Source organism: Micromesistius poutassou, assembly GCF_964030765.1.
Source record: "Micromesistius poutassou genome assembly, chromosome: 7".
NCBI lineage: Eukaryota > Metazoa > Chordata > Actinopteri > Gadiformes > Gadidae > Micromesistius > Micromesistius poutassou.
In genome coordinates this window covers 1,407,378-1,418,680 of record NC_140277.1, presented here as the reverse complement: position 1 = coordinate 1,418,680, position 11,303 = coordinate 1,407,378, and the positions used below count along the sequence as shown (strand labels likewise).

Sequence of the window (11,303 nt, the reverse complement as noted above, 5' to 3'; positions counted from 1 at the left end):
TCCTCCTGGGAGCGCGGGGGGGGGGGGGGGGGGGCGGGGGGGCTGCTCACCTCCTTCAGGCAGCCCATGAAGTTGTTGCTGACGGGGGAGCCGGGCAGGTCGGCCGTGCTGGGGCTGCCGCCGACGTAGAAGAAGTCGTCCGAGCCGAGCATGGTGTAATCCTCCTGCGTGTATCCAGTGGTGGTCAGGATCCCGTCCACGGAGATGGTGACCTACACAAGGCGAGCACAGGTAGAGGACATGCTGTACTCAAGAGCGGCCCACGGACAGCCACCTCCATTTTGTGGCTCGTTGTTCTAGTTTTTTGTTTTTGTTTTGTTTCTTTGTCTGACTACATTTTTACTATGTTTTTTTTTTTTTTTTTTGAAACCCATTTTCATGTCTGTTTTTCATGTTCTCATGTTGTTGTTGTTTTGATTTTTTGTTTTGATTATTTTGTCCGGTCTAGGATTAGTAGGAAGAATGCAAGCCCCCAGGAGCATACTATTGTAGTTAGTAAACAAATAAAGTAAGTACAGTGTTAGTATTGTCCCTACTGCAACTCAAAAAGTACTTCGTAGCAGACACAAAAATGGTGTTAGTAGGGTTATCTCGGTTAGTTCAGCCTAAATACATATTAGTACCTGCAGCAGTTTCTAGAAAACAAAATCAAAACGTGCGTCTGTGTTAAAACAAGGATCACATGCTCTTAGAGGCACAGTGTTGTTATAAGTTGATGAACGACCAATGGGAGAGGAGGGGGGAGAAGCACACGTGCATCGAAATAGCATGAAAACCAAACACCAAATCTTATTAGAAGGTTAAGGGTGATCCGTCTGACAAACGGCGTCGTGTGTCAGACGCATGCATAAGCACATGGCTGTCGCCGTAAACAACAACAAAACGGCTATGACGAGACCACAGAAGCGACCGGAGAAGCCCACAGGCCCACAGTGACACGCGATGGTGGGGGATGTGGAAGGGGGGGAGGGGGCGGAGAGGGGCGACGGGCACAGCGGCGCGTATTCAAAATGCATGCCATGCAGAGTGGATGAGAATAGAACTGGCAGAGCCACAGAGCATCAGGCCAGTTGGCCAGGAGAAGCCGCTCCTTGTTAATCACTGCTTGATGCAAAGGGCTCGGGACGATGCGCCTACAGAAGGTGGATCAAAACAGAAATTGGAGACAGAGGCAACAAGGTGTCGTAAGGAGACGGGTGGAAACCCAATGAATGGACTGGAAGGGGTAAAATCAAAGAGGGAGAAGAAGTAGTCCAAAAGTGAGCAGAAGAGTACCAACCGCTAGTTTACCCCCCTTATTTTATTTTGGGGGTGTGTGTATGGCGCCTACGGTAAGAAGAAAGGAAAAGAAAGGACACGGCAAACCCAAACTAAGAGACAATTAGGATGATATCTACCGAACAATGTAGTTTGTTTACCATAGCGTGTCCAATGCCTGAGTGCTTTGTGGAAAAGGGGGGAGAAAGGAAATTAAAAACTGTGAACAGAATAACGACTGTTACTCCAAAAATATATATGATGGTTCACTGTCGTTAGTACATTGTTAAAAACGTCCAAAAAAACAATACCGGTTAGTAGAATGGCACATTCCATGAATGACATGTTAGTTAGTTTCCGAAGCATGTTAGTAACAGAGAGAAATAAAGGGCAAAATAATTTCGACAGGAAACAAAAAATTGAAAACAGCCTTAAGAGAACTAAGGAGAATGCTTGGTAAAAATTGACAGCGAAGCTTTATCCTCGAATCCCTTAAACATTGACAGCTTTCGGGTTTGTATTGGCACGGTGTCCGGTACCTGACTAGACCGTTGTCATTAATGCCAAACGACAACAGCCCACAGCCCTGACAGAGGGCTGCAGCACACACACCGCCAACGGCACTTTGGAGGGCACTGCTAGGGCAGACAACCCTTAGTACCCAAAGTCCCAGGGTCACTGTAATCTAATTCAGAGGACGATTTGTTCCATCTACATCATTATTCATATAATTATCCCCATCATATGATATCCGTAAATATGCAGCGGATCATCAGAAATAGTATTCGTTATTTGAGAATTTGAAACCAATCCGGCAATTTCTAAAGTGGTCCGGCTTTCCCTTAATGCTGAGTGTTCTTATTGATGGAGCTCAGGATCATGTTTACTGCAATGAAAGAAGCAGAGACCCTGATACAAAATTAAGAGCGTCTGTATTATGAGTCTGCATGCACTTTCTATGTATTCTTTGGTTCATCACAATTTAAGAGTCCGATTTTTTGAGTAGTTCACTTTTAAATGATGAAGTGAGGCCAGGTAATGATTCTGATTAAGGTAAAATCAAAATAGTTTCCCTTTCATATGAGCAGAAACAAAAAGACTACTTATTGAGATGTAAAAGCGTTGAATTCAGATACAGACTAACTTGTAGATAATGCAATATCTTTTGTAGTTTTACATTCTGTCAAATATTTCACCATAACTCTAATAATCACTGTGTGAATAAACACAAAAGGCACAATACATCTCATCAGTACCTCCTCTGCCGTAAGTATTGATGGTTTGGAATGGAGTTAGTTAGTTGCCTCAGGAAATTCTGAGTATGTCTACTCTTGCAGAATGTGAATCTTTATCATCAAACACACATACACACACAGACTCATAAGAGGCTACTCTCTCAGAATAGCAGCCTGAATTAATCATTTCTAATAATTTAGCTTTTGTTTTGTCATCTATATACATCAATACATGAATAAATGTAATGATTCTAGAGACAAACGGCACGTTATCCAATGTATTTTAAACAGTGTGATAACCAAGCCTGCCCCGCCGTGCTCCACAGATAGCGTAACCTTCTTGAGTTATCTAGGTGCCTGCTCAACGGCGCCACTGGATTAGCTCCATCCCCATCCGTACAGGTCAATGAACGGAATCCATACCACCCACTGTAACACATTGACCGGGAGTGATCGGCACCGTCTAATCGATTGTGTTTTCGGACTCATTAACTCGATCCCCCCGCATGGTCCTCTGTACTGTTACCTGACGTAGATTCCGTGTCACTTTGACATCATGCCAATCATTGTCATTAAATTTCCCATTGACCGGCTCCACCAGAGCCTCAAACGCTCCGGAGCCCAAATTAATGACGAGGGACACGGCGCCGTTTTTCAGCGCCAGGTTGACGTAGTCGGCCGATTTGCCCGTGTGCAGCATCAGTCCGTTCCTCTGCAGCGTCTTGAAGGAGAGCGTGATCTCGTCGCTGCTGCTCTGGATGGGGTTCAAGGACAGGTCGTAGCAGAAGAACTCCGATCCTTTGAAGGTGGCGACGTACTCCTCCTTTCCTGTGGAGATACAGAAGAGGGGGGTGGGGGGGGAGAGATACAAAAACGTGTTCGGCGTTAATGTCGGTGTCGCTTTGGGGCGTCGGCGTCGGAACACAAACAAACGCTCACGTTTACATCAGAGAAATGTCACCCGATCTGGACGGAGGAGGAACGGCGGCGAGTGGTGGAATGGGTGCCACGCTCCTGCACCCTTTCCTGCAGGAATCGGACACACTCACCTTACTCACCTGCTGGCTGGAGAAGATGGCTGCCAAGGCCCCGACTTTTGCTAATGTTGCTAATATTTCTAATTTCGCTAATGTTGCGTATGTTGCAAAACAGGCTTGTGGTGCTTACGTGGCTAATAGCGCTCATGGTGCTAATGTGGCTAGTGATTTCTCCACACCTCTATCCTCCGTTATCATAGGTTCCATAGATGCAGCGTATGGCTTTATCCCGTGCCCCGGACAGGACTGTGGGAGTAGAACAGCGCTCTTGGCATGTCTAGGTACTCCTCTGCCGGCTTTTAACGGGTATGAAGAAATGCGTTTAAACCCCTGCAATGCAAATAGAAAGATCCATGGGCTCATTTTCGGATGGGAATTGCTGTACTTCCCCGATGGTAAATTGGACTGGATCCAGAGGCCCGCCGCGATTGGCCGATGGCCGTATTTATGTTTCCGTTGCCTCGATGGTAATGCAGGACGGGAGGCTAGAGGAGTTGTAAAGGGGCTCCCGCTTATGGCCGCATAAATCTAGTTCCAACGTAATTGACGTTTCCCCTGTGCTATGCTGGTTGTAAACCCGCTTGCATGCAAACGAGAGTCTAAGTTCTGTAATGGCATGGAATTCCTTTGTGTTTACCAAGCCTCTTCTCTGTTCACCTCGGAAGATCCCAGTGTCCATGCAGAGAGCCAAACTGCAGCATTGCGAGCCCTGGCGTAGGACCTATTCATCAAGGCTTTTCCCCCCCTTCCATAAAAGAGACTCTCAATTAAGTCCGCTACATATTTTCCAGCCAATAAAAGTGAGCACATCGGCTACTTCCTCTGGCCATAAAAAGGCATTTTAGATTTGACAGGGCTAGATAATAGGAAAAGCCTAGGGGAAATCCTTAGCACTAAACAAATAGATGGCATTGCGTTGTTGCGTGTTGAAAAGACACCACAAACAAACAGAGACAAAGCAACAGTGGGTGACAAAATCAAAAACCAATTAGAACGTGGCCTAAACAGGGTTAGACAGATAACAAGCCATTAAATCCAGCAGCATAAACCCCCCCCCGAAAATAACAGCAATGGACCAAAGCACTCAATTACCATGAACGAGGAACACCCCAGGTTTATATATACTTGACAAAACACCCACAAAGCCACACACACACACACACACACACACACACACACACACACACACACACACACACACACACACACACACACACACACACACACACACACACACACACACACACACACACACACCCTAGACTAGCATCCCGCCTTGGATACAGTCAGGCAGGTAATAAAAAAGGGGTTGCTGTCTACAACAATTTGTCACCTCATCGATTCCCTCTTAAAGGTACTATACCGCACCTCTGAGAAAACTACCTGAGGTCGTAATTGAAGTTGACTGGCTCTCTCCACTCTTTCGTCATTCCCTCAAAGTCGGTGCCCCCCATTAGTAGAAACGAAAGGCCCTATTTTCTCCTACCTAAATCCCCTCCATGTGCACACACACACACACACACCAACACACACACACCAACACACACACACACACACACACCAACACACACACAAAGCCTGGCCTTGTGGACTACATATCAAATGAAATGTGTGGTAATCCTTATCATGTATTTGCTCATGCTCCCTTTCTTTCATTCTCTCAATCACTCTGTTCTTTTTTTCACACCCCCGCACTCTGGCTCGCTCCCTCTTTCTCCCTCTCATGCTCTCCCTCCCCTGCGCCATCGCTCCATCTAACCTCTGCTTTCAAACACATACAAATAATTGCAATTTTTTGTCTTGCATTTCAACATCTAACAGCATATTCTAATCGTTCAGCAAATTATCCACACAATAACAACCAGAAACATCAAGAATTGTTTTTTTTTGAGACTATTAAGGAGCATTTTTGGTAATATAAGACCTAATTCAAAGATCAAACAATTATTTGATGTATTGATATAGCTGATTGTGCAACGTATGAATACTGTGCAGGCAGCTGCTGAAATACCGCTTTCAAATCCTAATAACGGCAAAGACGGCTCTAATGATGATGGAAAACGAGGAACCTTTCGAATGAGCGACAAATTTGCGTAGCAATTAATTGATTTGTTCAGAAAAAGAACATACAATACATTGATTTGTCTCTGGGAGAATACATTTCCACATTGTAAACTTCCAGGTTGGTGCCAAGCCTTGTTTTTGGTGGATGGTTGTGTCATTGCTTGCGTATTTGCATGTACACCGGCTATATCTCTGGCCTAATATATTCAACAGTCCATCAGCCCGTGACAAGCTCCTGACATCCCCTCCGCCTTTGAGACACAAAGCCTGACGCCGACGCCGATAAGATCTGTCTGGCTCGCCGTCAACACAGTGAGACACCGCCGAGAAAATAAGCATAGTTAAAAGTCCTGCTCCCGGCGAACCTTCACGAACAGAATGACAAGGTGAAATCCCGTCACAAAGTTCTGCAGTCTCTTTGAGCCATTTACTACTGCCGCGCCCGGCCGGAGTCCTGGGAATAAGACTCTGATGCTGTCTGTTCAGGATCATCCAATTAACACCCGCATGTCTCTGGGCTTAGCACAATCCATTTCACCTACCAGGAGAGGTGATGCAGTAAATAACCGTACGCTACCCATTGTCGTTTGCCATCCTAATCTTTTAATGAGGACTAATATTTAAGCATGGAAAATTGTTCATCAAAGGCACAGCCATTGAAAATGTGCAGGAATTCATCATTGAATGTTGGCTCAAAGCAAATTTTTGCATGTGGGTGCTTTGTAAGGACCATAAAATGACTTCATGCCGAAAAATCGATTGAACGTTAGGTCACTGAACTCGTGGTAGGTGTGTCATCCAAAACACAAGGAAATACCGAAACTGCCCTTGCTTAACGGCACATTTTGAAGGTCAGAAAAAATTGTGAATTCATTAATTACAAAACAGAAAAGTCTTGTGCAATCCTCCCACTCAAGTGGGTTAAGTCTATCCACTCACACTCCAGGTATGAACCAAGGAGAGACACTCAGTAGAACAGTGATCCACTCAAGGAAAAATCTAATATGCAGTAGGCTGCGAGTCTTGGGGGAAGAAGCCAGAGCAAACCAAGGCAAAATATTCCAAGTCTCTGTGGACGCGACCTGATCAAACTCAGCTCTCTGGAGCATCGAAGTGACAGTTGGCTGTTTTACTGGGCTTCGCTGCTGCCCTGTGCGAAGCGTTTCGGAGGGCTGCACACATCGCATGCACAAACAGTACTTCTGCAGTAGGTACCGACATAGAGTCTCTTTATAAGTCACTTTGCGCCGACATAAATCTGGCATCTACTCCCCAACTTCAGATTTTATTTGAGTTAGCCCTCACCCAAGAGACCAGACTCTCTTTGCCTTTCAAAGAATGATCAAACGTGAGACTGACGCTCCTTTAAACTCACTGCCGCACTGGCTATGCCAAAAGTGAAAAGACAGTAGAAGCTCTATTCTGATGACTTTATTGTTACATTACACCATCTATATAGATGGTCTATATCTATATCTATATAAAGAGCTATATGTGGTTGAGGGAATAATACGACCACCCGACACATATTACATAATTCAACCATTGATAGTTTAATCCTTTTAATCGCAGAAAAAACAAAGGCATTATCTTATCGCCACTTGGTACCCCTCCACCTATACTCCTGAGGCTGCTGAATCCCCTTAGCCTTAGCAAGAAACTAGACCGGAGAGAAAGGGGGTTTGTGTTTGACTTCAGCAGGTTCATAGGGAGTTCACAGAACTGCATAAGAAGGCGAGAACACCCAAAAAGCAGCTCTTTTGCATTTTTAAACAAGGCGTGTGCTGGGATTGACTTTGACATCACCAGCATGCAGCGGTGAGACCAATATGTTATTTCTGCTTCCACCAGTGATAGGGCACTGCAAACTGACATTGTATTTCACCCCGTTCCAGCTTCCACTTGCTTTCCGCCCGCAATGAATGACAGCCTATTAAAACGATAGCACGGTTAGTGTCATGAAGCCTGCCTAAGCCTCTTATACCCTGATAGAAGGGAGTTCTCCCAAAGTACATGAGAATGAGAACCTCAGCCTTCTTAAAAAAATTGTAATTGAAAAAGAGAGAGAAAGACCCCGCGTTCTCGTTCACATGGACTTCCGATCTCACGGCATATAGACTAAACATGCAAACGCTGGAAAAATATTTGATCTTGATTTCCGTTGACAACGACAGAAATCAAAAGAAAAAACATGTTCTGCTCAATCTAAATCAAGGCTTTCCGGCGCACGTTAGGGCTTTGACTTTTGCCCAAAAATCATATTTGAAGTTTGTTTGTTTATTAATATTAATATTCGAATATATTCAAATATGTATTACTATAAAACGGGTGGTTTAAATCAAGTGATCTGATTGGTTCCTAACTGTTGTATAATGGGCATATACATAACTGCTATGACGTCCAATCAGTTTGGAGAGTTCTGTATCACGCCACGCCTAACTTTAACTGTTTATTTATTCATAAAAGCAATAGCATAGTTCACTGAAGCCTAAAAATATGTTGATTGATGGAGAGGGTGGAAATTAGGGATGTTAACGACCCCGCGGCTCCAGCAGTTGCGGAGCTCAAAGGGTCTGCGCTTTCCTTTAAGACAGAGGCCCGCCCGTCATATTGCAAAGGTTGTGCTCAGAAGCACATGAATAATGCATTTGATGATGATAAACAAAATATCACAGAGCATAGAGCACGATTGTGAACATTTAAAATCATGTCAATTTACAATAGGCAAAATGTGTCGGCGTCGGCCGACTCATTTTTAAAATTAGGATATTAATGCTGTCCGCCTCCTCTTTGCAACGGAATTTAAGACATGAAATAATTTAATTTGTTGTACGCGTTGTCATGCGCGCAGGCTGCCACTCTGTCGGCTATGCCCCAATCTTCAACGGCGGCTTGCAGGACGTTAGCCATGTATTCCGCTGTGCCTCTCTGGCATTGAGCGTGTCTACAGGATCGCTCTCTGCACAACCCAGTTAGTCAACGCTGTCCAAGCATCGGTGGTGATGGCAACTTTCTCCGCTAAGCAGGTTTTTTATTTTTATTTTTTTAATTGTATCTCTCCGGTCAAATTGTCAGATTGAAATTTCCTAATAATCGGTCTAAATAAAAGCCTGCTGACACAGCTCCTCTTATTAAGGCAACCTGGTCTCACAGGAATCCGTGAAATGAGTCGGTCTACGTCCCGTTTACAAAAAAAGAATGCCCATAAAATGTTTGAATATTAAGGGCTGCCTAATATTCGTTCGAATATAATATATAAATATTTTTAATATTCAAATTATATTCGAATAACGAAGTTCAGAGTCAAAGCCCTGGCGCACGTGTGCGAAACGCGAGCGGGTTTTCCCAGCGCATGGCGGCGTCACGTAGCTGTCGGCTCCGGCGCCGGCGACGGCTTAGCAAACTGTGTGATTTAGATTCCCAGAGTGCGGGACGCCTCGCTGGGCGGAGACGGACCTCCCTCCGCCGGTGTCAGTCCACGGAGATGCGGGAACGTGGCAGCAAATGTACTCATAATTGCCTTCCCTCCGTTCAGCTTGTCATTACGAGCGGAGGGGGAGGGAGGCGTCAACCAGACACTTGTTAGAAAAGAGGGGGGGGGGGGTAATATTCGGTTAGCTGACATCCGTTGGCGTTGGTAACATGCAGCCTCCGCCGTCACACGGGGTGGCGTTGGGTTTGTGTGTCACTTATGCGGACGCTGTTATGCCTGCGTCGGAGTACGTATAGTACGTATGCTAATCTGGGTTCAGTTGTACCCGGTCTTTATCTAAGGGGGAGATACACTTGTAGGGCGGCCACTTGTTCTGACATATCTCAGAGTGGAGCTTTTATAGAAATTGTCCATTTGTGCGATACAATGGGTGTGTCCACACTTCATAGCTACATCTAAATGGAAAATATATAGACAAACAAACATGGCTCTGCTGTCTTTGAATATATTCAATTTGAATACTACGAACATTGGGCCAAGGACAACAGATTTTTCCTATGGAATAAATGGTGGCATTAAAGGGTTTCCGGCTGAGCCACAGATATAAAGGATTTACCAGTGCCATTTCCATTCTATTAAATCTGAGTCACTAATAGATGTGTAGGCCATTATGGTTACTATCTTCCTTCTACAACTCTAGAGTTGGTCCCAAATCGAATTCAGTCAATTATTTGTATTAGTACTTTTTAAGTCCTGCGGGGGAAATATCATTTCATTTGCTGGTCAGATTCAGTGCCTAAATTGTCATGGTTGGAACTGGATTTGCTCTGATCTTTGGAACAGGAAATCGGCATTCAGTATTTCTATCCCGACTCAAGACATCTGGCTAACGTGGAAATGTGACTGGAACGGGGCCCAGGTTCATAATTCCCCAGAAACTTGGAATGGAAAGTAACCCCAATTACTGGAAGCTGTAGTTTGGAATGCTGGCATGGCTCGTCCAAACTTTAAACTCTCCCTGGCCCGACAACATGATAATCCAGCTGTTACAGACTGCGTTACTCTCTGCTGCCTAACTGTTGATATATGTGTGGAAACCACACTCTACCTAATTCCTATTACGTCCACACAGTTATGTTGTGAACCATTCACCTCATGTACAGGGCTGATGACATATACTACATACAGGAACAAGTAAAGCATATACCAAACGTAGAAGTAGCATACCACAAACAACAAAGAGAATACAGAGAATACAGAGAATAACAGAGAGTATGACGCCAAGTGCATATGTCTAAGAGTCTAATATACTTTCATTATGGTGGCGCGTTGTTTGTGTGGAATTATGAGCTCCAGTAAGGACAGAGAAGGGAGCCGTGTAACTCAGATATATGCCCGAGATAAAACCATGGCAGTGCAGTAGAGTCGGTGGCTGCTCTGTTAATGAGCGTATTTGGGTGCTTTCCACGGCGCGCTGACTTTCCTCGCAGGAAATAGAACACAAGCTCATAAAACAGCATATTAAGGACCTCAAGGTTCAGGACAAATACAGTGGGCTACAACGGCCCCTAATACAAAGGACTTTCCGCCAACATGAAAACACACACACACACACGTCACGCAGTAGGACAGAAAAGAGAAAAAGTAATCACTCTTTCCCCAAGCCCCGGAGCTGGAGCAGAACCACGAGACTCCAGAGATAGCTTAATCTAACTAGGCATCTGGAAGAAGAGAAAGAGAAAGAACAGCAAAACCCACAAAGACCAACAGTCCGACTGGCCCGTGTGCATATCTTAGCGACGGCAGAACAGAACAAGGGAACAAATCAAAGAAGAATACGTATAAGGCACAGAGCGACACACTTACAGCTGTGTGCAACCCTAATATGCTCTCAGCCCATTACAGAATCACAACAGAATTACAGTGAAGAGGGAGTGTAATGTGCTGAATGCTAAGCTGGGGGGAGAAAAAAAAGGAAAGACGTCAGGCACGCACGCATAATCCACCGGGGCGGGAGTTAAAGCCAAATTCATTTCTGTGCCATAAATCCCGAGGATAACGGTAAGGGCCTTAAGGTGACGGGGAGATCAATTTCTTCATCAGAAAAAAGAAGTCAGCCTTTGGATTTTAATGTTTTGTTGCAACTTCATTTGCACATTAATTTACATGTGAAGCCCCGGGGATCACAGGGACTTATCTTGTTCATGGAACTGTCATCTGTTGCGATGTGGCAGCACATTGTGACGCCGATCCGTCGCTCATTCGAAAGGTTACTCG

At 44.9% G+C, this 11,303-nt stretch overlaps 1 protein-coding gene across 3 annotated transcripts in view; it reads right to left on the bottom strand.

Moving 5' to 3' along the window:
- The window catches only part of nrxn1a (neurexin 1a), a gene marked incomplete at its 5' end in the record, with an annotated part of 227,275 nt that overhangs the window by 160,916 nt on the left and 55,056 nt on the right, over nucleotides 1-11,303 (bottom strand). For 2 of the 3 annotated variants that reach the window (XM_084470078.1, XM_084470079.1), the window contains 3 exons: nucleotides 51-212; nucleotides 1,419-1,442; nucleotides 3,019-3,320. In XM_084470078.1, the coding sequence (XP_084326204.1) occupies nucleotides 51-212; nucleotides 1,419-1,442; nucleotides 3,019-3,320 (488 nt within the window). Of the gene's footprint in view, nucleotides 1-50; nucleotides 213-1,397; nucleotides 1,443-3,018; nucleotides 3,321-11,303 lie in introns of all 3 variants that reach the window. The other variant, XM_084470077.1, reaches the window with a different exon arrangement.